The sequence below is a fragment of the Pygocentrus nattereri genome, chromosome 8 (genome assembly GCF_015220715.1).
Source record: "Pygocentrus nattereri isolate fPygNat1 chromosome 8, fPygNat1.pri, whole genome shotgun sequence".
Classification (NCBI taxonomy): domain Eukaryota; kingdom Metazoa; phylum Chordata; class Actinopteri; order Characiformes; family Serrasalmidae; genus Pygocentrus; species Pygocentrus nattereri.
The window spans coordinates 13,023,910-13,050,090 of record NC_051218.1 but is presented as its reverse complement, the minus strand read 5'-3'; the positions used below and the strand labels follow the sequence as shown (position 1 = coordinate 13,050,090).

The window sequence follows — 26,181 nt, the reverse complement described above, 5'->3', positions numbered from 1 at the left end:
GCTGCAGGGGGAGTCAATGCATCAAATCACTGCTGACAAGAAGCTCTTAGCTGAGGGAGGAGATACTGACAAACGCAACATACACACACACACAGACGCACACATCCACAGAGAGAAACCCACACTGCCTCTGTGCACAGCATGCTGCACGAAAGATACAGCCATCATCAGCAGTGCAGTGACATTCACATGCTCTCTGAGGAATAGCACTGCTTGAGCTAAATGCTGCATCAAACATGCACTGCTGCGCTCCGAAATAACCCCCCTAATCAGAGAAATGCAGCTTTTCAATTGCATCACGCTTCTAAATGGCTGTATACTTATATGTCCAAAAGTATACAGACACCCCTTCTAATTAGCAAGTTCAGTTACTACTAGCACATAGTAGTAGCTTTGATAGCTTAAAGCAGCACTATATAAGATTGTTTTATTAAGCTTGAAAGAAGTGATATTACTGAGTAATAAGAGAAAGAGAAACAGGGTAAAACAGGGTGTAAATGTGCTGCTGTGAGATCCCTGTAAAGCTTGAAATAATAATTAAACAGTCAGAGGTGTCAAGTTGGATTTTGTGGAATTTTTGGACCAGATCATACGTCTTTATGTATTAATGCCATGCACAGTCTCAAAAAGAAGTTCTGGCTCAATGTTTGTCTTAATTGCAAAGTAACACCAATTAAGATATGACAACAGTAGATCATTCACTTACATCCTCAGAAGAAACATCCTTCACCAAGTTTTGACACATTTCTCTTTCAATAGTCTTTCAATGCACTCATTAGATTCATCTCCTTGGGGAAGGGGTCTAAGTATAACCAATGTTACAAAATGTTCTTCATATTACGTGCAATTACACATTTCCACCAGAGAGGTCTTCAAATACCCAAATCATATGTAGTGCAGCTTTAATCTCCATTGAAAAGCAGTGCCAGTAAAATGGGATGTTCTGCCTAATGCCAAGCATAAGCTAGAAGGTAGCAGGGATGGATCACTGACATTTCAGTGAGAGGGAGCGTAATACATCAAGCTCTTTTACTGCAGAAAAAGTGAGGACATTAAATTTTGTAAATCCATGATAGGGACCCTTTAAAGTTACTTTGGAGATATACTTTTTTTTGCATTACTGTCATTGTCTAGGTGTGGGGGCCTCCAAAGACACTTGTGCCCAGTGGCCTCGTGAGACCATGATCCATCCCTGGTATAAAGCCCACCAGCCCTGGGCTGTGAAGTAACAGAACTGTATTTTCTCAAGTCATGAAACTTCATCCACTAGCTTTGAAGAGTGGTATAGTGATTGTGATGACTGGGCCAAAATCTTAAAATCTTTACAGAAAGATCCAATTTTTTCAACAGGTTAGCCTCCACCATCACTACACAAACAGCCCTATGCTTCTTAGTCATAATGCATCTTATATGGTTTCAAAAGGATCTTTCATAACCTGCAATATGATATATATGTTATGATCTATCCTGAATCAATAGGTTTATGTTAGATACTAGTGGATACTATGTTAGATACATCCAGTAAAAAAAAAAAAAAAAAAAAAAAATAAATCAACATCTAGTAAACCCTTCACAGAAGAGCAGAGATTATTACTGCAGAAAAATGGCACAAACTTTTTGTTAATATTCAGAGAAAATGCTGGATAAGCAAACATTTTGGAAATCACAGTGGATAAATAGAATCAATATCCCAATTTCATAGCAGCTTCACATCATTTTACTGTAGCAATAGAGGACATAGCAAATTTTAAATGGAAACAATGATTCATTTCGGCAAATATACAAAATCAAATCAGCAACCTAGTTACATATCAATATAGACATGATTGCAGGGCTTTGGCAAGGTAAAATAAATAAAAATAAATAAGACAAAATTTACTCCTGTATCACGAGTATAGCTTCACCAGGGAACAGAAGGCAAGTAATTGCTTCTCACCGGAGCCCTCTAAGGCGATTGTGAGAGAATTCAGAGAATAATATAGCCTACCATTCTGTTTTCTGGGATTAAGCTCAATACTGACTGAGGTAATGCTCTAGTCAAAAGCTCATAGTGCTGCACTGCTCATTGTACATTCAAGTATACTTGCTCATGAAGCAATCATGCAGTCTATTCAACACTGTGCAGAACAGAGTGCCCATGTCTCTTAACCTACAGAGTACATACTGTGAGCGATGTGTGGACAGAAAGAGCTTTTGGCCAGTGATGATAGACGAGGCTCTGCAGATGGTGCTTTGCTGTCCCTAGTGGTGAGATGATGTAATAGCAAGGAGGCTCTTACCATGCAGAGCACACACTGCAGCAAACCAAATGCCAACCAAGCCTCTAACACAACAGTGGCTTCAGTTATAATTAGGTTTAAAATCTTCAAATAGGAGCCAGTTTAACTGGTATCATGGTTTTTGGTACAGCAACAAAAATTCTGGAGCAGCAAAAATACCACAGCACCTAATACAATGTGCACCATTAATCATGCCACCATGCTAGTAAACTTCAAGCTATGCCTGCTGTCAATGTAGCAGTGTTTTAGTAATTCTCCAGTGGAGCTTTAAACAAGTCTTTACATTTAAATCAGTATTCACCTCTTAATTAACTAATAGCAAAAACTCCTTCACATGTATGCAGTTTCACAGTGCCATGCAACTAGAGAAAAAGTTTTATCCAGTAGATTTTTTTCTGTAGATATTTTACAGTCAATAAGATGAAAAGAACTAAAATATTAGTAGCTTTTCCAGCCAGAAACAATTTAAAATTTAATCCAGTGCTGGTGATCATCTGTCCTTCTGCAAGAGAGTCAGCACTGAGATTAGTGCAGAAGAGAGCTGACTCATGTCCTGAAATCCATATTCAGTAGCAAATCTGAGGGATCGTGAGCTTCTCTCCACCGCAGAGCAGGGCATAGAGCCCAAAGACTGTCAATCACTCCAATGCCTCACACTGAAGAAGCATCCAGCCACCCTCCATCACATGTAAAGAACAGCCGGATCCACACAGACAAATGGGGCTGCTGAAGAGTCTCAAAACACAGAGCACACACTACATCAGCCCCACACGGCTCATTTCCACCTGTTAGTGTGATCCTCCCTGCAGCGGCTGTAAGCAAGGCTAAGCCGGAGGGCCTGAACGACCTCTTCATGGCGGGGCCCAAGCACCACTCCAACTCGCACACCAGTCAGTAGAATAATCACCCACCCCCACAGTTATAAAGAGCCCTTCAGTAAGAGTGCTCATGGTGGTCTATGTGTGAATGTATGTGTGTGTGGAGGGCAGGAAAACACAGTTTCAGCAGCAGAGACACAGTTGCTATGGTGACAGTCCACGGCAACGGACGCTAGTGGTAGGGCAGGGTGGGCGAGGCGACTACAGAGGGTAGCATGGCCAGGTAGTTGGAGGGCACATAGCCCCTTTGTCCCCGGACCTCCACCAGACTCCACTCGGTGTTTCCCCGCTTATCATGCGGATCCACCACACGCACGGGTTCACCCGCACGAAGAGATACCTCATGACTGCTCCGAGCTGTGAAGTCATAGCCCGCATAGACCTGGAGAAAGAGACAGGGAGAGAGTTTCAGACTCTGCAAGTCAGTCATTTTAACGGAATAGTTAAAAAATGTGTGATGTCCATGTACTTTTTGAAGGCAAATGTAGTTATCAGAGCTGCTCGAGGTATCGGATGGTCAATACGCACTCAATACTGCAAATGTGGCAAATAATTCAATACTTTCAGTTCTTTAGGTAAAAATAGCAGCACCAGGGTGACAGTATTTCAGCATCATTTTTAAAAATAAAAGAACCAAAAAGGGGATCTTTAATTAAAATTCAACAAGGTCTAATTAGAGAACATTTTTTCAAGCAAAGGTCTGGAACATCATAATGTTTTACTTGTATTTTGAATCAGTGCCATATACTGTTCACTGAAGTAGCCTAGTAGTTCTATCAATATCTTATACAGTCAACATCTGAATGTCAAAGCACAATTCTGTTGTATTTTAACAACATTTATTGTTAGTTTTCTCTTTTTAGAGCACACCATGTGAACTAACTTCCCTCTGACTGCTGTTTCTCACCTCGTCCCACCACTGTCTGCGCATCACTCACTCAAGTCTCAGCGCTCATCGTAATGATCTGATTGGCTGAGTAGGATCACGTGTGACATTTATAATGCATACGATTGGTTTGTGAGCCACTAAACCAAGACTGTAATGAAATGTTAGAAATGTTACCCAGATTAAATAATTATCCACAGTTTAACAGTAGCCTTATTCTTGTCTGAATTTTGTCCATACTTCTCCCATTTGCACACATAACTAAACTAAAGAATTTAACAATGTCTTGGTTGATTGATCATATTTTGTGCAAATAAGATATTCAAATTTTGAGTTGTGTGGAATTAACTGGCCTTCACTAACCCTTCTCTTGAGAGTAACTTTGACACTGACTGTGCACATGCACTCTAAATTCCATGTTCATAAAAAACAGGAAGCAATAAGGTGGAACAGAATGTTCGGCAGATGTTAAAGTGCACTCAAGAGTGTTTTAGCATTACCATCATTAACCCTACTCGCTCTATTCATCGTTACCAGTAAGTGGTTTCAGACACTGCAAAACATGCTCAAAACAGAGAGCGTCCTTTGTTGATAGTGAGTTAAAATACATAACAGAAATAATGATGGTATCATGAGAGAGTTCTCAGCTGAAGAAAAGAAGGACTGAAGATTCTCAAATCACAACAAGGGCCAAGCACTCCCCCTTGTGGCTCACACTGGAGTCTATTCCAAATCCAGACTAGAAAACACTGCCAAGTTTTGTTGTTTTTTTTTTAGCCTGACTTTGGTGCCAAATTATACCCCCCTACCTAGCTAGTAAAAGGTGAAGGATGCAATGCATCTGTGAGATTGGATGTCACCTGGCTGTGTTTTTCTGTACAGGAAGGATTCTGCACTAGTGCAATGATTAATGACCCTGAAAGGTCAGGTACCAAAATCTGTCATACTTTTTACGATCACAAGGGCCATATTTCTTACACTCCCAATCGTACACACGCAAAGCAAATTGTCGTGGCTTCGGCTTTCTCGCCAGTACAAGCTGGCCAAATAATATGCCACTATTTGACAGCTAAACCACATAAATAAATAAATCATTGTGTGTGGGGAGCAGTGCAAAATGGTAATCTAATACAGCTGACAAGGCTAGGCTGCTCATTTCTATGTTCATTACGTTGGCGTTCTCACATGCTGCTGCCACACATTTGTCCTTGCTTTAACGGATTGGTTGGGATTGATTGATTAATGGTGATGCTGTATCACCTCCAGAGCATCAATCTCTTCATCTAACCATCTATCCAAACTAAATGACTGGCCTTCATCACCTCACTCAAATGCCAAATACTGCACCTGGAAGCAGGGCAGAGTCATGCTGACCACAGGCTGAGCTCCGAGTGTGTACGAGTGTCTCCTGCTTCCTGGCCCGATGGATGTGGCGGTCAGGTGAGGGGAAGGAGGTGGTGGATCTGTGGTCACATGTTGGTAGCGGGTCAGCTTTGAGGCTGGGACATAGCCCCGGGGACCTGAAAACACAGTCACATTCACACCAAAGGGATAAATCTCTCATCTCACAATGATTCTATGCAAGCTCAATATTGTATTTCAGTGCACAAATTACTTTCAAAAATACATGAAATATGTACTGCAGGAAGGTTTCTGGGGGGAGATTTTTAAATTTCAAAAGAGCCTGCAAATTTTAATTTGGCTAAAAAAAAAAAAAAAAAAAAAAAAAAAAAAGCGCATACTTTATTGAGTATTATCATAATTAGAATCAATCATAATATTCTGAAAGCAATAAAATAATCACCCTCAAATCAATGCTCTATGATACCCTGATGCATTATTATCTGTAATGAGAAGTAATGGGACCCCTCTTTTTGAACTGGCCAGTACTACTCTGACAGTTTTTAGAAAACTAATGTTGGGGGTCTGGCTTATTATTACAGATATGAATGTTACAAACAGATATGACAGACACTACAAATAACAAAGACTAACTTTTTTACAAGATGACAGTATCACAAAGTGAAGGAGAAAAAATACTATGTCTGTCTTAGTGGGATGTTTATATTTCTTGTCTTGGTCAGCTGTGCTGTATTTACCCCCAGCACTCTCTGCTCTCTCTCTTACTGCTCATGCCACCTCCCTCACAGACAACTTTACAGTACTTCTTAAACAATACATTTGCATTTCCTATTACTGTTGACTGCACCTGTAATTTAACATGAAATAGGGTTATAATGGACACAGTAAATGTTGGGATTACATGTATTACTATTTGAGCATTTACATCTATATCATGACATTTATTCAGCTTCTCTTCTTGTGAAATCCTATGTTAGTTCACAGTATTTAGATTCGACAAGCTACTGGTGCTATTGTAGCATACCAATCATCAAAACTCATCGTAAAAATAACCACTTTCAAGAGCTCATATCCTATGTTTTTCAAGGTTTTATGTACAAAAATGACATTTATGCTATGGACCTTTTCAGCAATGCAGTCCTGCTATTTTCAGGCTAGATTAATGACAGCATCAGATTAGATTCCTTCTCTTTTCCTCATTATTATATTCAAACTCTGAAACATTAAAGGGCATCTCAGGAGGTATGCTGTGGCACGTCCAGTTTGTCTTCTATATAAGAAGGCCTTAGCATGCAGGCCAGTGCAGTGACAGAGAGTGGTCAGTAGATGTCCCTGTTGGTATTATGAAGGCCTTACTCACTCATTACTGCAGCTGTTCTGCACACATACCCCAATGAAATCGACTCTTTAAACTGAATTACATTAGTACTGAACAACTTCAAAGAACTGCAATTTCCGAAAAATAAATAAATAAATAACCATAACCGTTGTAACAGTAACTCAACTACACCCTCCAAATCGGCAAGTATAACATAAATATGTATAAGAATGGCAATAAACAGATACAGCACCACACTTCCGTTTGGAAGAGCAGATCATTCTGATCCAGAAAAGCACATAAACACATTACATAAAACAGGATTAAAAACAATGGGAAGCCATTAAGTGTTTCTAGCAATCGCCATTGTTCTCTCTCTACTGTGGATCAGGCTCGACTCCATTCCAGTAGTTCCTGAACACAAAAGCTAGTTTGTACAGATGTTTAGTAATACATTCAACACTTCATACAGTCACCTACAGACCCTGCTTTCCACATTATATGAAAAAAACAGAGAAAGAAAGCACAGCTAGGTTGTCTGAACTCAGATCAGATTTGTGATTACTCTTGGGTAGTAGTATCAATATTAGTGAAAAACATTTTTCAATGCTGATGGCACACGTTTAAGGTATTTTCACTAAAATGACTATGCTGCTCCTGTTATTCTGGTATTAGAAGCAAAGGCTTGAACTTTAGACAACTGCATTTTCAGTGCAGTAAGGGGTGACATGCAGCTTTCACTACCCAGATGTGAAGACGTGGTCTAGCCATTCACTCGCCAAAGCAAAAACCAGAGTGGCAGTTAAAACAGCTAGCAAGCAATTTTCAAGGTTAAAATTACAGAGAGTTAAAAAGACCTTGAGTTAAAAGAAGACGTCTCTTAAGAATTGTTTATTGTGGCAAAAAGGCCATGTGATATGGTTTTCTTAAATTAGATGCAAAGTAGAAAAAAAACAGAATAAGACATGAGTAATACCATTTTTAAATTATAATTGAGAATTGGTAAACACATATAATAACCATCAATATTGACTGATGACAATATTCTATGATTTAAAAATCTACATATTATTAGATGATTTTTGGCTATAATCCCAAAATTGTGACTCAAGTTATACCTCCTGCGTCCACCAGCCAGCGGCGACGGTCCCCTCTTGTGTCCATCTCACTGATCACAGCCACCAGCTCGCCCTTGTTCAGTGTGAGGTCCAGGTCACGGGTTGCCACTACCGGCCCAGTTAGCTGGTAGATCTTCTCTGGGTTGTACTTGTCCATTAGAGCTTTCAGCCACTTCTCAGACACAGAGCTGGGGACCTGACAATACATACATATGAAACGAGCCTATTACAGCACAAGTAAAAATCAAGTAATGACCTTATGCTTATCATGTCAAAGCACAGACAGTGAAGCAGTCACACTTACCGCACAAGACTTATGAATAATGACAACAGAGCCACAGCTACTTATTTAGTCAAAACTAAATGATATCTAAGGATTATTATAATTATAATGTACTGCTGTCTGCTGTGGAATTTTCAACTGCAGACACTCGGTCACTGCAGTAAAATGGTGACTGAGCAAGAAGCATCTTACTGTATGTTGTAATTAGTGTTTGTGACACTGAACAAGTCAGTCTTAGTTAGTCTCACCAGGCTGAATCAAATCGAGAACGTACACAAGAAAACTGTAGAATCATATCACAAACTGTAACAAGATATGACAGCAAAGCTGACATCACTGCTCAAGCAATACGATATTTGAACTATTAGTCACTTGGTACAGTTGACAGTGTAGTTCAAGCACTCAAGAAATGATGGACCACACCTAAATAAGAAGTTAATAATCATCTTTCATTCCTCACATGCAATTACACAGGACTTTGTATGGCATCACTCATACAAAGCCCTTGCTTTTTGGTCATCTAGAGCTTACTTATGAAGACATCAGTGCGAATATGTCAGTGACAGCAGCAAACAATGGAACATTGTTTAGAACCTGTGCTCAGATATAGCTGAACCAGTCTGACAAAACTCATCTGTCAGAATCTGCCTGTTCAACATTCTCATCAGCTGAAGTAATGGCCTCATGCCCATCATCAAAAACCACAGATGGTGAGGTAATGACTTCAGAAAATCTAAGAGATTCACCATTATGAATTATGACAACAGTGTCACAGCTACTTGTGTTGTCAAAACAAAATGTATGGATTATAACCTTGTAAAATGTGGCACATAGCTCTGTCACAGGCCTTTCCTTTCATATTTAGAGTAAAACTCCAAATAGAACACAGCTGTCTGCTTCCAGCTGTAATACAGTATAGCTAGTCATTAAATGGTTGGCTTGGATAGCAATGGACTCATCGAAAACACATGACCCATGTGAGAGCTAATTTAAGGTGAATGGCTGCACTGAGTAAAGTTTCCTTTCCAACCATGGCTCACAAGCTCCATAACAACTTGTGGGTGGACAAGCTGTTGCTTAGCAACTTGTCTCCACCCAGGAGTGGACAATGGCCATGCTCTGTGTTGAGACGGACCTGCACAATGGGCGCGTTGAGCTCGTCCTGAACACTCTGACACAGTGCCTCCAGCCTCCTGGCTTCCTCCAGCACCGAGCCCTCCGCCCACTCCCAGAATGCCCTGCTGTCCAGATAGCTGTGTGGGAGCTGTAGGGAGACAGAGAAGCACGTAAACAACATCTGCACACATTAGATAAATTCAGTTCCACTTTTCCATAGCAAAGCACGTTTGTTACAGCACTGGATATCATGGAGTCAACAAATGCCTAACGTAAATCATGGGTTTTTAGTAAAATGCATTGCTTGTATGCCAGATCATTAACCACTAACTAGAACAAGACCCAAAACAAAGACTGTTTGTTTCACCAACAGCCGATTATGGGAATAAGCTGTCCCAAGCTGCACCTAAATGTGATTACACAAGACCAGAAGTGCCCAACTCCAGTCCTGGAGCATGACTGTGATTTCTCTGCTCAAACTAACCTAATGACATCATCAGTTCATCGCCACCATTATTAGATACTAGGCGTGTTAGCAGGGTGAACTCTGACCCTGCATAACCACAGTTAGAACATTCCTTACACAAGCTCACTATTTCCCAACTCAGTCCTCGAGGACATCGAGACATTTCATGTTTTACTCTCTCCAAACACTCTAATCAATAACGGAATATACGGTATAAGCTGGGTCTCAAAGCCAAGGATACAGCAGAGTAAAGCTGCACTTCTTGGCCGTTATGTCACAGAAAGCTGCCCCATTTGTAGGACTCTCAAATGCGGTCAAGAAACAAGCCCTTTGTTTATAAGAAATCAAAGGACTCCTTTGATCTTCAGTCACCCAAAATACTTTCCATACAGACATGCCTACAGATTGATCTCAGCCTTACAGATACAAAAACTGTTTAATGCAGGAGTGCCCAAACATTTTGTCTTAGGGGGCCAAAATGCAATGTCTGTTGTGGGCCAAGGACCATAAAGACAAAACAATATACAGATAAATAAGATAGTTAGAAAGTAAGTTTCTAAAAATGTATAACACATATAATAAATACATATTCGACATGTAAATCACGTTTCATCACAATGAGATCATACAACGATTATTTTGGCCAACGATCCAGTGATTTTTGATACCTGAAAATTTGCCACAATGCATTTTAGTCTGAAACTGTGGTCTGCAGTAAGCTTTTCTAATTTATATTCCATGGCTAAGCAGAAGAATAAACACATTCTTTGTATGCACCACAGGACACACTAAATTTTAGCTATCACTCTAACACCAGTCACTTGACTTTGCACTCTCCTCTAAATGGGTGCGCTGTTTTTATACTACTTCAGGTAAGACTGTGGCAGCAAGTGAACAAAGCTGGCCTCGGTTTCTTCAAATTTCCCCATTTCACCATAAATGATGCTGGAGTTACATTCTGAATGTTGCACCAGAAATTCTGAAACTGTTGCACCATTCAAGTTGAAACAGGGAAATTTGAGCAAGAAGCTGGTGAACAGAAAGCCAACTTCAGTATTGCAAAAAAAAAAAAAAGTACCGAGCCTAACCAAAGCTCAGTTAATTTACAGGGCTTATGACTATCATAAATATCATGACTATCATAGTAAAGCTAACGCTAACCAGCTCCTCTATCCTGTTAGTAGCACTGTTTATTTGTTCTATAGATGGTTCGACATTTATTGAACAATGGCTTGAAAATCACGGACTGTGTTCAGGTATTTGGTAACCATGTAAAGTGAACTACTTTTTTTTTTGGGATGAGATGGCAAAAAACATTATAAGAGATTTCTATCACCAGCAGCTCAGATTTTCCATTTTTATTTATTGTTTTTTTTTTTTTTTTTTACGCAAATAGCAGCATTTACAGTATACCCTGCTGAAACATCAGGAAGGTAAAAATAAAAATAAAATAAAAAATAAAAATATACCACCGTCTAGTCTGCAGTCGATATGAAATAATACCGTACCATCAGAGCTGAGTTAGCTCAGTTTAGTTATTCTGTTCAGTAGCAATTATTTAGCCTTTTGTTGTGAGGACTCTTATTTTGATGGGCAGGGCTCCATTCTGAGGTAAACAGTGTGAGCCTAGCAGCAGCTAGAATAGCCTAGCCAGCTAGCAGTGAGAGCGGAGTGCTAGCCTAAGCCTGAGCGCTAGTTTCCTTTTGGTTCTGTGTGGTGTTTGAGTTAATCAGTAAAGCCAAATTACGAACCAGATCTACGACCTGACGCCACAGTATGATGAAATTCCAAAGAATTGAGCTTCCGGCTTCAACACTGTAGCGCCTTTTTAGGTAAGCTGACAATTTTGTGGTATTACTTGAGCATTTTTAATTCACACGTATAATCTTTGCAAACAGCAAAGGTCTTTTCTGTATGTCTTACTTTTTATAAAAGCAAATTTGTTACCAGTGAGCAAGTGTAACACCGTCATATTGCTGTTGTAGCCCTGACACAAGATTCGATGTGCTGTGCATTCTGATATGATTTTCCCTTCATCACAATTGTACAGAACGTTCATCTGTCAGGCCATTCTCCATTTGACCTCTTCCACTGACAAGGTGTTTCCGTCCATAACTGCTACTCACTGGACATTTTTTCTTTATTGCACCATTCCAAATAAACTCCATTGACTGTTGTGCGTGCAAACCCCAGGAGATGAGCAGTTATAGAAATAGTTGCCTGTCCGTCACCAACATTCATGCCATGATGGAAATCACTGAGATTACATTTTTCGCCCCCATTCTGATTGGGGAAATGAACACTACCTGAAGCTGCTGGGCCATATTTGCATGATTTTATGCCCTGCGCTGCTGCCACACAATTGGCTGATTAGATAACTGCATGAATGAGTAGGTGTACAGGCTTTTCTAATGAAGTGCTGACATAAAGCGTAATTCCTGAAATTGGTTTAGCAATGAAACAGAAATCACATGAAGTAATCCGCAAATGCGTTATTTTTTTCCAGAATTTTTTTTCCTTTATAGGCTTTCTGTTGAACCATTTCAGGCTTCGACAAAACTTTTTTCCTGTTCAGCTTCAGTGGAAAAGTGTTTGTTGATACCATAAATGTCAAGAAAACCTACACTGAAAACATTCTTTCCAGTTTCATTCATAAAGATACATCAAATATTACTCAGAAGTTTCCAAAGCTGTAGCCTTTCAGAAGTGTTAAAATATTTTGCATAACATTTTTGGATGGGAACTTCGCTAATGAGCATTTTTATTAAGTTCAATGAATTCACTACATCTTATCTTCAGGTTAGTCATGAGTAGCATTTAGTAGGTTAGATTAGATGCTGCCTTGTTTGGCAATGTATACAGCATTGTTTGTTGTGGGTCAGGTTTTGTTGCAGAAGTGTTTTGGCAATCCGTTTCTACACATCACGCAAAAACGTGTCAAAAGACTGTCGAAGTAGCTGGTTCTTAGCTTGCTGCCCTGACAAAATTTAATAGACTGTTTGGTGACAGTCAGAAGTCTGGATTGAAAAACACGGTACAGATTTGCAGGGAGCTCAGACAGAGAAAAAACAATGTGGGCCAAGTTGGGAATGAAACCCTGAAAATAATACTCTCTAATCTACTCTGCTCCTTTGGTCTTCTTACCTGATGCGTGAAGCTGGTCACAAGCTGCTCCATGTCTGCGGCCAGGTCCTTCTGCAAGCAGCTAAAAGCACCTAGCGTGGCCCACAGCAGTTGTAGGGCTTTTCCATTGAACTGAGGCAGCTCGGTCAGTAGCAGTGTGTTGATGGTTTTGTAGGTGTTGGCCACCGCCTGTTCGTCATAGTTCAAGTTGCTCTTCTCCTCAATCATCTCAAAGTCCAGCAGCTTGTCCTGCCGCTTGCGGATCAGGTTGCGTGGACCAGTCATCAGCTCCCGCAGAGAGCACAGGGGTTTGAAGACCAGAGTCTTCAGTCGGGCCTCCTACAGGTAGATATTGGGCAAGAGGTGGTGTGAGCAGGTGTTCACTGGACAACAACAGGCTGTTCCCATAAAAGGTCCCATAAAAATATAATGTTGATATATGCATTTGTATTACATAACGTATACTACAATATATGCTACTAAAATTGCTGTTATTTGGCAGCGATTATTTTTAGTGTTGTCAGGCTTTAAGTTGCCTTGCCTAGGGCGCCAAAATCACTAAATGCGCCCTAGAGTGTGAGGTACAAACATAAAAGCGGCTCAGGTTTAATATAATATAACAATATAACATGACTGAATGTACTGAAACAATATTTCTAGAACTGTAACATTTTTATCAGGTTGAGTGTTGGTCTGAGTCAGTCAATGAAGAATGAGACACAAGACACAAATTTTGAATTGCATTTTTCATAACTGCCTTATATTGTCCACTTACATATGCAGGGTATATCCATTGTCTGAGTGCCACAGTGATTTCCTTTGAGAACAGGGCGGCCTTCTCGCCCTCCAGGTCCAAGTCAGCCTCCTCTGTCCTGCAGCTGAGGAACCACTGTAAGAAAAACAGACATTTACAGCTCAGAACACTTGATACACACTCTACCAGCTGTGACCTCAGCTTTAACATCACTGCGTTTTCTAGAATGGCTTGTCCTGGGGTGAACCACATTTTGATTTTCTTTGAACTCACCAGCTGAAATAGCAATGGAAACTGACCAAGAAAAGCAAAATCACATGAATACATATTTAAAATGTTAAAATACGGAAATCGTAGCCCAGATGGCCAAAAGCAGAAGGACAACTTTATTTTTGCACCTGCAGGTGGCTGAGGTAGGCGTCCATGTTGTCATGCAGCTCTGTGATGGCCTTTTCCAGAATATAGAAAAAGCCAACGAGGGCATCAAACTCCTCATCTTTTACCTACAATCAAAAAAGAAAGAAAAAAAAGAAAAGAGTATTAATGATCCACTGTAAATGTAAATAGTAAGGTTATTTGAGTGTAATGGTTATTTCTGCTAGTGGCTGGGTTGAAGTGAGCTGAATAGACTTTATTGTCCTTTATGGAAATACTTTATTACCAAGTCTTGGACTTGGTAAACCCATTATGAATTATTATTGATATTATATACCATTATTATATTTTAAATATCAAAATATATCATCCTGATGTACTGGGCAGATTTACTGGTACTATATTTCACAACACAGTTGAATGACCTCGGATTATTCAGGAGGCACACACCTGATTGCCAAGCAGATTGTATGCACATAACACAAAAGAGGCAACACTTCCCTGTTTAAAGATTAAGCCATTTTTCAGGATGTAATTGAGGTTTATGACAGATCACTTAAGTAAATAATGCCTTACCTTTGGTACCATTCCAGTCTCATGTTTAATATACTGGCTCAGCCTGGCTGTCTTCTTGGCAATGCTGTGGCCACTCAGTCGGTTGATCTTGTCTTTGATTGTCAAGTTTTCTGTCTTCTTATACTTATCAGCTTTAAAGGTGGGGGAAATAAGTAAAAAAAAAAATCAAAACCATTTAATGAGATTTCCTCCCTATAAATGATTCCTGTTACTTGTATAGTCAATAGTAAGCCATTAGGGGGTTACATAAGCAAACTGCTTTGGCATTAAGTTTGTTCCCCAAACTCAGGCCCTGTTCTCACCCACTTCACGGAAGCGCTTGTATTCATTGATCCTGCAGTTCAGCTGGACAGCTGTGTGGGCAGTCTGCTCCAACAGGGCATAGGCAGGGTGCTGAACATCTGTGTGCTTCTGAATGGTCTGTAGTAACAGGGGGTAGCGGGCAATTCTCTGCACGGGCATTACCAGGAAAAAGCTCAGAGTGGAAGCATTCACCTCTGGCCTGAGGGATAGAAATAAAGAGAAATGATTCCTGCAAGTACATACTGCCCAGTAGTGGTCTGCACCACAATGGGCACATCTTCAGCCTTATCCATCTGTCGGGTAAAGGTGTTTGTTTTGTTTTTTTTGTTAGTTATGACAGTCTTAAGGTCAAAACTCAATCTAAAGTGACCTGTTTTCGTCCATGTCCTTGGTAATATTAAGCATATTTATAATTTAAAGGACATTTTTTTTCCACTTTGCCTGCCTCTAAAGCATCTTCTGAGCTTTGAGTACATCACTGTGCACACATACAGGGTAAAATAATATTAAGTAATATGTGTCATTTTTCCACACCCATCACTGAGAGAAAAGCACTCAGCTAGTTCTGAGACCCTCCCACACAAGTTGTTCAGAAATATGTCAGGGTAACGAAGGAAAATGTGTTATCATTTCTGATTCATGTTGAAAGTAAACAGCCCAAAACACTGCATTTGAATAGTTTTTAGGACATGAGTATTTTCCAGGCTGTTTCATATGAACCTACATTGCGTAGGTTTATATGCCTACATTGATTACTATTTTCATCTAGTAAAAGTTATGGTACAAAACAAAGGTGAGCAGAATGGCATGGTGTATTTATTTCATCACCATCAACTAAAATTTAATGCTGAAGCTTAGCCTTAACAGCATTTTTTATTTATATAGCACTTTTCATGCTGGTGGCAGCTCAAAGTGCTTCACAGACGGGTGATAAAACAGTTATAGAAGAAATCATTAGTATTTATTTAGAATCAGAAGAAAATGAAAGATCAAATTAGGAGATAAAAACCATGAGACAAAGAGTTTTAGTTAAAAGCTAACTTAAAGAGATACATTTTTAGATGCTTCTTAAAAGTGAGCACTGAGCTTGACTGTCTAATAAAAGGTGGAATTGAGTTCCACAGTTTAATAGCATAATAACTGAAAGAGGCCTCTCCATGTTTTCTGTATTTTACAGAGGGTATCTGTAGAAGGCCACTATCTGCAGATCTTGGATTACGTGCCGGAACATAAACAGACAGACAGACGCTCTGTGATGTAAGCAGGTGCTAGGTTGTTTTGAGCTTTAAAGACTAGTAGCAGAATCTATCCTGAATGATACAGGCAGCCAGAGCAGTTCTTTCAAAACGGGAGTGATGTGATCTCTCTTTTTTGGTTTTGTTGGGATCAGTGCTGCTGCATTTTATACAAGTTGTAAGGAATGTGTAGTTTTCTTAGGAAGTCCAGTAAAAACAGCATTACAGTAGTCAAGTTTGCTTGTAACAAATGCATGAACGAGTCAGAAATGAGAGACAGAAAACAGTTTCGTACTTCAGGTTTGGTATATGAAACTAAAGAAAGGGATATGTTACCTTGTCATTTCAAAGTTTTGGGTTCAATAATTAGATTTTTTGAAAATTAGCAGAATTTGTTGACTTTGCATAAATAAACTAAAAACACAAATCCATTTTTGATCAATTTCTGTGGTTAGGATGAAAATGTGCATGTGCTTGCAGACCTCTGCGCTACAGTCTAAGAAGCGTCTGTACAGCCACAGTGCCACACTCAGACCTCCAGGTATGATATCACATGGTGACTGAGAGGTTATGTAGTTACTAGGGTTGTTACAACAGGCTAAAGTGCATCAAAGCAAATGAAGTTCAACACATTGTTAGCTTATGGCTGCAGTAGCATGACCAATCATCTGCACAAATACCGTTCTCTGTCAGTGGAACACCAATTCAGTGCTGCTGTTGTTAAGACTCTTGTTTTTTTTTTCTGTCCCCTTACACCATAAAGCACAGTTTTTGTTTGGTATTTCTGTGCTGCTAAGACACCAGTCTGAATGGATCGCGCCAAACTCCGCCATGCCATTCTAAAGTACCTATTATTGTAACTTTGTAATGTTAAATGCTCTGATAAACTAAGAATGGAGACATTAACCCCTCAACATACCCTTAAGGAAAAATATCTATAGCAGTGTTACATTCAATTCTACAGGATTCCTTTAAGAATCTTAAGAGTGACTTGGACAATCACCATAGTTTACTGTAAGATAATATGCAGCAATTATTAGATAACTGATTTATTAATTTATAAAATCAGCACTATAGAAATACTATATCATTGTTTTTTATAGAAGTACTAGGTTTTGCAATGATATTAATATAAAACATGTAAACTTGCACGATGTAAGTTTCAGGAATTTGGAGTCATATCTAATTGCATTTAATGTGTGAAAGAACATTTCGTAACATCAGTTGTGCTTCAGATGCCTTCCCTGAGTGGATGAATCTGATGATTGTGAGCGTGTGCAAGAAAAGAATGAATTAGTTATTTATTACCGTCATCACATCTTTATCATTACAAAGCTGATTTTGCATTTCAGACCTAAACATTGAGCCGTGATGGTCTGAAAAACTCATGATTCGATCTGACACCACGGACAACTTCTAAATGACTATTGCAGGCTTTATAGGATGACTTGCAACAGTGCACAGATGCCATATTTTGACACGTTTTATATTCTCAGACTCAGTAATGCTATATAGTCTACAAAATCTTAGTGTAGCTTTAACACCAAGCTGAAAATGCAGCTGCATATACCACTAGAAGCATATGAAGCATACTTGTAAGGGAGCTGAAAGTTCTGTCTGAAAGTGTGTGTCTGTTGCAGCACGGTAGCTCTGCAGTTGGATACCAATGGGGGGACTGAAATCTTATTTTTTTTCATTTTGCTATACTGGTTTCCAACTATTTCTGCTCATCACTCTTTAAGAATACTGCCAGTTATGTTATTTGATATTTGGCTTTCCCTGCAGGAAAGTGCAGTAGGCATTCAGCAGACAATAAGCAAGATTGTTAACTCACGCAGAGGACTTGATCACTTTCACCATCTCCATCCACAGGGCCTCCTTCTGTTTGTAGCCGTTCTCTATTTCTGTGATGTTATTGTAGTTGGCCAGGTACTCCTTATATGCCATCTCTATGTCTCGTGACATGTTCAGGAAAGCCTTACCTAGAAGAAGAAGGAAAAAAAAAAAAAAAAAAAAAACAAAAAACAAGACAGGATCCATTACTGTACTCAGTCAGACATGGCTGGCATCAGTAAACAACTGTTTTTAACCTGTAAGACCTTCAGACTAACAGGAACCTATAAAATTGGCATTATGTCCACAACACTGCAAACACCATAACAGGCATGAAATTACTTTACTCTGAATTCATACGCAAAAATTCTTTCCAAGGAAGATGACAATAACATTTCATTTCAACCCACATAATTAAAAGCAGCCTTGAACTAGGTGAGTATACACAAAGGCTAAGAATAAATTTCCTGTCAGCCTACCTCTCCTATAATAACAAATTTCCAATGGCTCTGATGTAACTCAGTCATATGTAGTTGTACCGCCACATCATTACATAGCAGTTTGATGTGTGCTAGCTGTACTGGTTTCAGTGCATTCTCATGGAGTGGTTCAGACGCTGGTCTACATCAGAAAATGCTTGAAAGAATTTGAACCTGAAGTTCCGGTTAGTCCTAAAATATTTACAGACTATTTCCAGGATCCCCAGACTACTTATGCATTCATTCAAAGAAAGTATTTGGAGGAACCTGAAGCTGAACCTGACATTCCAGTTCAGCCTGTGATACTTACAGAGAGTTTCCAGATACTGAGGATCACTGGGCTGCATTTGCGCCTGATCCAAGAGGCTCAGGAGTCTGCCAGACACGTCCATCACTTCATCTATGTGCTGGAACATCCCATCCAGATTTGCCAGGGGGGGCTACAGGGAATTAAATGTTCATGTAACTAAATAACAGTGTTAAATGCTATAGGTTCTTTCCTACTAACTAAAACACAATTATTTGCAAGTAATTTAGTAACAAAAAAGATTTTTAAAAATATTTAAATGGTTAATATGTAAACAAAGCCATTCAGAGTAGTCTAAAGAGAAAAGCTAGATTTTCTAGAGAAGCATTCCAAGTCAGAATTACTCATAGAGGTGGTGATAAGAAGCAGACATCCAAAGTGTTTACGCCTTTAAAAGCAACCTCAAGGAAAGTTATTGGTTGCAGTGGTTACAAATATGCCATCTGATGCCTACCAGCTTGTGTAATGATAGTTTTGAGATAAAATGTTTTGACCTAAAAACACCGTCATGGCAGAGAGGTACATGCACTGTGTCGTGGGGTGAAAAGAAAACCCCAATGAAAAGTACAATTTCATATTTAACACTATTTTACCCTCATCAACATTACATTTACTGGTGGCTTTGGATAGTAAATAAAATGGCTATATTTGTGTAGCAACAGGTTCCGATCACGAACACTGCAAAGAAATCATCTCTACAGTGAACCATCTCACATCAGAGGACAGACTGCCTTTGCTTACATCTGAATTAAGTAATTATGCAGAAATTGGTGGAATTCCCCCTTTAAGTATTAAATTGTATTAAAACATGATGACGTACCCCAGGATAGAGGATAATAAAAGATTTGACATTTAAGAGTAGTGTTTCCACTTTGCTGTTTGTTTTTTTTTTTGCCAAGTTTCCCCCCAATGAATGTTCGCAGACACACCCAATATTAAAATGTGTAATAGAGGATTAAACCCACTAAATAGTACTGTACAAACTGCATGTATAAATCATGTCTCACACTACATAAACTGTTGTCTATAAAAATGGACAAAAGTACAGACAAGTTCAAGTTTTAAAATAGCTGCAACTTCTGCTTTTCTCAATTTTTATAGATTACAGTATGTTCTACAGTGTCAAATACCACATAAACAAGCCTATACAAGATTACCAAGTTAAAATTATTATAGTATCCTCTAGTAATAAAATGAGCTATAATTTAATGGTTAAACTGTAAAGAAAGTCATTCAGAGCGGTTTGATGTGAAATGCTCTGCTCTAGAGAAACATCAAATCACTCTGGATGACAATGGTAACATCTCAACCACAGAATTATGCTGACATTTGTGGAATTTTGCGGTTTAACAGCTTGACACAGTTTGAGGCATACAAACTTTCTACACTAAACATTTTTGGCCGATATTTAAAGTAGGGTGAGAATTGTGTACATTTGATTTTTATCTGTATAGTGGTTTAATTTATGACAACACCACAGTGTTTAATCATAATACAGACCTTCTTTACACTGAAACAAAATCTGAAATCATTGAGCCAAGGCCACAAACGGATTGCCCAGTGATATCGGTCTGTGGTGAAACAACTGAACTTGTTGATAAACATCTACCAACTTAACAACAACAACAACAACAACAACAACAACAACAACAACAACAACAACAACAACAACTTAACACCACCACCAACAACAACACCAACATTTACTCTGAGAGCAAGAACAGCATGAATGCAAAGTGAAACTGAGGGCATCTGGCAAACCTGTAGCTTCTGAAGGTTGCTGCGGATAGTGACCGTGCAGATCTGCAGGTGTTTCAGATAGTTCTTTTCTGTGTCCACCAGCTCCTGGGTGGCCATGAGTTGCCTTTGAGCTGCCCTTTCTCTAGCTGCAGCCTGTTCAGCGGCAGCCTTCTTCTTTCTCACTGCTTCATTCTCCTGTTCCTCTTCCTCCGCTGGGTCCTCAACAGGTCCATCCATGTCTTTAACCATCTCAAATACTGTTCTTGGAACTCTGACCTGTCCAGCCACTTCTTTGACCTCCTTGGTGCGTTCCTCTGCTGTTTCCTGTCTTCTCAGGCTCTCTGTAGATCCATTGGTTCTGGGGGCTCGCTTCATGCTCGGGCTACCTGGGTTCAGGACAGATGCAGAAAGTGTTGAAGTAATATTTAAAATTAACCTTAGTGAACAGAGAACCAGAGCTCCGAGAACAGCTGAAGCAAAGCGCCCAGCACAGCAAGCATGAAAGAAAGGGAAGAAGGCATCAGCATAATTGCTGAGTAAACTACAGTGACCCATTATGATTTTATCACTATCATAACAAAGTTTGTCACGATGCTCTCTAAAACATATCTGAAAAATAGGAAATGGCAAAAACTTTTCATGTAAGTAAATATAAAGTGATTTTATTGCAATTAATTTTGGGGCATTTATACAGGCCCATTCATCTTCAAATAATTTGTGTTTAAATGATGTAGTACATTTTTTACAACCCCAATTCTAATGAAGTTGGGACATTGTGTAAAACAAAAATAAAAACACAATTTAAAAATAAGAACACAATTTGCAAATCCTTTTCAACCTATATTCAATTTAATTACTACAATTCAATTGAACTACAAAGACAAGATATTTATTGTTCAAATGGATAAACTTTATTTTTTTTGCAAATATTCACTCATTTTGAATTTGATGCCTGCAACACGTTCCAAAGAAGTTGGGACAGGTGCATGTTTACCACTGTGTTACATCACCTTTCCTTTTAACAACACTCAATAAGTGTTTGGGAACTGAGGACACTAATTGTTGAAGCTTTGAAGGTGGAATGTTTTACACAACGTCCCAACTTCATTGGAATTGGGGTTGTAAGTAAAAGAAAATTCCAAATGTTTTACCAAGGTTTTGACATGACAGCAGTAATACAAGTTTATCGTGGCAAACACTGAGAAATTCAAAAGCAATCAGAAGATTAAAACTAAAAGAGGAAGCTCACAAGACAGAAACAATGTATATTATAGATGAGGAGGATCTTCAGAGACAGAAAAAGCTGCTAGATGTGTCAGTCAATCAACAACTCACCAAGACTTTGAAGTGTAGCATCTAATGTGCAATCAAATAATTACAGACCTCTTGCAAGATAATAAAGAAGCGATGCTAGATAAGTCTCAATATCATTATCAGTGTTTTCACTTTCCTTTTTCTGCTCTGCTGTGTCAACATTCACAGCTATAGAAACCTTTTAATCTGACAAAGCAAATTTCTTGGATTGCATACAACCAGGTCACATGCACACAAACAGAAAAAGCTCCAGCTCAGCATGTTTTACTGCCTCGCTCAAAGCTGGGTTTAAAGTGGTGCAGTGCAGTGGACCATCCCGGTGGGCTACCCAGGAATGAAAACAACAGGTTAGCAACAAGACTGATCACATGAAAGATCAATTAAAGTGCATCATTACCTTCAGTTGCTAAGAGAACTCAAAAGTTGAGCTCCCAGCACGGAGAGAGTTGGTGGAAGGTGGTGCGCTCCAGCAGGAAAACAGCCTGGCACATAAACACATACACTCACACTGGGGTAACTTTCTCCACTGAAACAGACTGCAGGGCCTCGTGTGGCATGAGTGTGTGAGTGGAGGGGGGATGGGTGGGTCAGTGGAGGAGTGTATTAGGGGAAGGAGGGGCTGTTAGCAGCAGGGAATGGGATAAGGACACACACTGACACACACACACACACAGCTGAATAGACTGACTGATTGCAGCAGCCAGTGGAAAGGAAGCGGCCCATTTGCTGCGGTCTAAACAGGGCCAGCAGTGCGCTGTGACAGGATGCACACATACACATCAAGGAGCAAATGAAAAAAGCCCCCTTATCTGCTAAGGTGCAAAAACATTCACCACAATGTGCACAAGTCTTTGCACAAACTTTGTTCACATAGAGGCTAACATTCACCTTAAAGTTACAATGTTTGAGATTTACTCACAGCCAACTGTGAAAAGAGCATAAGATGCAATAAACAAATCGTGACTCAAGCAAAAAAGCGGCAAACGCTGAAAAATGTTTTGTCAGATCAACCTAAAAAAATTACTTCATGTACAACCCCAATTCCAATGAAGTTGGGACGTTGTGTAAGACATAAATAAAAACAGAATACAATGATTTGCAAATCCTTTTAAACCTATATTCAATTGAATACACTACAAGGACAAGATATTTATTGTTCAAATGGATAAACTTTATTGTTTTTTGCAAATATTCACTCATTTTGAATTTGATGCCTGCAACACGTTCCAAAGAAGTTGGAACACTCAATAAGCGTTTGGGAACAGGACACGGATTGTTGAAGCTTTGAAGGTGGAATTCTTTCCCATTCTTGCTTGATGTACAACTTCAGTTGCTCAACAGTCCGGGGTCTCCGTTGTCATATTTTGCACTTCATAATGCGCCACACATTTTCAATGGGAGACAGGTCTGGACTGCAGGCAGGCCAGTCTAGTACCTGCACTCTTTTACTACGAAGCCACGCTGTTGTAACACGTGCAGAATGTGGCTTGGCATTGTCTTGCTGAAATAAGCAGGAACGTCCCTGAAAAAGACGTTGCTTGGATGGCAGCATATGTTGCTCCAAAACCTGTATGCACCTTTCAGCATTAATGGTGCCTTCACAGACGTGCAAGTTACCCAGACTAACACACCCCCAGACCATCAGAGATGCTGGCTTTTGAACTATGCGCTGATAACAATCCAGACAGTTGATGTCAGCGCTGATAACAATCCAGACAGTTGATATCAGTTTTTAATGCAGTGCTGCCTGAGGGATTGAAGGTCACGGGCATTCAATGTTGGTTTTCTGCCTTGCCGCTTACGTGCAGAGACTTCTCCAGATTCTCTGAATCTTTTGATGATATTATGGACTGTAGATGATGAAATCCCTAAATTCCTTGCAATTGCACATTGAGAAGCGTTGTTCTTAAACTGTTGGACTATTTGCTCACGCAGTTGTTCACAAAGTGGTGAACCTCGCCTCATCCTTGCTTGTGAACGACTGAGCCTTTCAGGGATGCTCCCTTTATACCCAATCATGACACTCACTTGTTTCCAATGAACCTGTTCACCTGTGGAATGTTCCAAACAGGTGTTTTTTGAGCATTCCTCAACTTTCCCAGTCTTTTGTTTTCCCTGTCCAAATTCAAAATCAGTAAATATTTGCAAAAAACTATAAAGTTTATCCATTTTAACATTAAATATCTTGTCTTTGTAATGTATTTAATTGAATATAGGTTTAAAAATCATAATCTGTTTTTATTTATGTTTTACACAACGTCCCAACTTCATTGGAAATGGGGTTGTAATAACAAGTAAATTAAACTAGTTTTTCTCAGCTCAAACAATTACACTGACTGAAAGAATTGATCATTCAAAGGATTTATTTAGTGAGAATAAAACTAGTTCATTTACTCGTTACTACTTTAAGTCATTTTTAGGTTAATCTGGTGAGCCATTTTTTTTTTACAGTGAAGAGCAAACCTTGCAGGGTAAAACAGCCACAAACACACATGCTCAGAGTACACTTGACCAGCTCTCAGACAATGGCACAAAAAGCTCTCCGCTGCCACAGAGGCTGAGGAGTGGCCCTTAGCTCCAGTGGACGGAACTGTGTATGAAAAACTTCCTGGAATGCAGACGATCTGGTCCATTTGCACGACAACATCACCGCAGAAGACATGACGACTCAAATCACAGTGAACCAATGGACACATACACTGCCTTTCATTCACGGCATAGTTCAGGACACAGTGAATATGAATAGGAGTATGGTGATTGACTTGAGTATGAAGCAACTGACCAGCAATTTGAAAATCTGTTCAATTGAGATCTGCCCCTTTTTGTCTTGTTTGTGCGTACAACATCATTCAACCACAAGGTTGCCTACCATTAGCATAGATATCAGCTGCTTATTAGCAACTTTAATTTAAAAACACTAACTGAGAGCTAATTTTGTTTTCACTCAAGACACAGGGCTAGCTGATGTCTACAGGCATGGCCCTGGTACAACTGCTTGACTGAAAAGTAGCCTTCAGCTGAAACCTACAGGTGTCAAAACCACACAGATGACAAGGAGAACATTAACGCCAGGGTAACTAACAGAATGGCAAGAAATGCTCCTTTCAGAAAAGGGAACAAAACTACTTCCCAAATGTAGCCCAACTGTGACACTGCCTACCGTTTACATCACCTTCTCCATACTCACCTAAACCCTGAGGGTTTGAAGTTCACAAGCATTCAAGGACAGCCGTCGCTTCGCTGCTCCTCAGTCCTGTTTAAGATTGTTTACATCAGGCCGCATGCGTTTTAACCGTCGCTGTGACTTCATCCTGAAACCGTGAGGCAGCACTATAAGCCCTAGCCTACATACCGATCTTCTGGCGTGTCCACTCCGTCATATCTCTCAAACTCAGATCCATCACATTCACCTGTCCGCTCAGCGTCACGCAATCTGCTGAAGGAGGAGGAAAATGCCGTAAACAAGTAGGAAACGTCTGGCCTGATATAGGTTAACAGCACCATCTCCCTCCTGTGAGCTACCTACCAGCTCTCTTTCAGGTGTGGGCTACACGGACGTTGCAGTGATTCCTTCATCTGCTTCAGAAGTAGCTAGGAGTAAAATTGAGTCGAGCACATTAACACGTGAGGCCAACTGCTGCGTTTCAGCATAAAGCAGTGCCGAGATAAAAGAAGTTTGTCTTGACGCGGTTCACATCGCCATATGTTGACAAAATAGGATTACCTCAAGCTTTGAGAAACAGCGACATCGTGTGGTGGTTTGTAGTAGTGTGTGGTAACGGCCATGATGTGCTGCGGCTGCATCCGAAGGAATCTCCCTTTCCCTGTCAGCTCCATTCCGCCTGATCTGTAGCCCAAGTGTCCTGACTAAACATAAAGGCAGTGGATCTGTATGGCTATCAGATCAGGCAAAACGAAGGAAAGCAGATTAAAAAAAGAAGTGCCACTAAGCTAAGATGTAGCCTGTGATCTGCTACTGGCTCTTTCCATGAGTAGAGATCAGTTTCTGTCCTATTACCTAAAATAATTAAGAACAGTATTTAAATGATCATAAAAACACGTAAAATGTAGCATTTCACTTTTAAAGGGGAACTCCACTGATTCAAAAAAATTTCAGCATAATTAAATAGTAAAGACATAAACCCAGTCATTCAGTGTGGTTTGGTGTAGAATGCCTAATGCTAGAGAAACTTACAGAGTCTGAATTTTTTACAGTACTTGTGATAGGAACCAGGCGTCTTAAGTGTTTAATGCCTCTAAAAGATTCACAGAGACAGTTATAACATGAAATGCATATGAATATTCAGTCTGATGTCTGGAGACATTGTTTTATGGTCGTTTTGTGTTAAAGTTAAATGCATTTTAACCTATTTATTTTAATCTATGCATGGTGGAGGAATACATGGATGGCGTTCTAAGGCAAAATAGTCCCATCA

General features: G+C 39.6%; 1 protein-coding gene across 10 annotated transcripts; it reads right to left on the bottom strand.

Moving 5' to 3' along the window:
• Positions 1-1,694: 1,694 nt before the first annotated feature.
• Positions 1,695-25,474, bottom strand: arhgef37 (Rho guanine nucleotide exchange factor (GEF) 37). 10 transcript variants are annotated; one of them, XM_017690091.2, is made up of 16 exons: positions 25,272-25,474; positions 25,098-25,181; positions 24,933-24,998; positions 22,143-22,227; positions 20,453-20,817; positions 18,695-18,824; positions 17,907-18,054; positions 14,837-15,036; positions 14,535-14,665; positions 13,982-14,086; positions 13,605-13,718; positions 12,851-13,168; positions 9,260-9,388; positions 7,842-8,037; positions 5,391-5,563; positions 1,695-3,539 (listed from the first exon to the last, which is right to left on the bottom strand). In XM_017690091.2, the coding sequence occupies exons 5-16, from the start codon at positions 20,804-20,806 to the stop codon at positions 3,330-3,332; spliced, it is 2,208 nt and encodes a 735-aa protein (XP_017545580.1). In that variant the 5' UTR covers positions 20,807-20,817; positions 22,143-22,227; positions 24,933-24,998; positions 25,098-25,181; positions 25,272-25,474; the 3' UTR covers positions 1,695-3,329. The 10 variants fall into 10 exon arrangements, with proteins under 10 accessions (XP_017545580.1, XP_037396496.1, XP_017545579.1 ...); XM_037540599.1 differs by having other exon boundaries at positions 24,933-25,181; XM_017690090.2 differs by lacking the exon at positions 22,143-22,227.
• Between the last annotated feature and the right edge of the window lie 707 nt (positions 25,475-26,181).

What these genes read in the sequence shown, in the direction of transcription:
- arhgef37 (XM_037540595.1), bottom strand. Translation starts at nt 25,146, where the DNA reads ATGGATCTGAGTTTGAGAGATATGACGGAGTGGACACGCCAGAAGATC. An exon ending in GCAACCTTCAGAAGCTACAG is followed by an intron (nt 18,825 to 20,452) that starts GTTTGCCAGATG and finishes AATTCCCTGTAG; the next exon opens with CCCCCCCTGGCAAATCTGGA. An exon ending in AGACTGGAATGGTACCAAAG is followed by an intron (nt 14,087 to 14,534) that starts GTAAGGCATTAT and finishes TTTTGATTGTAG; the next exon opens with GTAAAAGATGAGGAGTTTGA.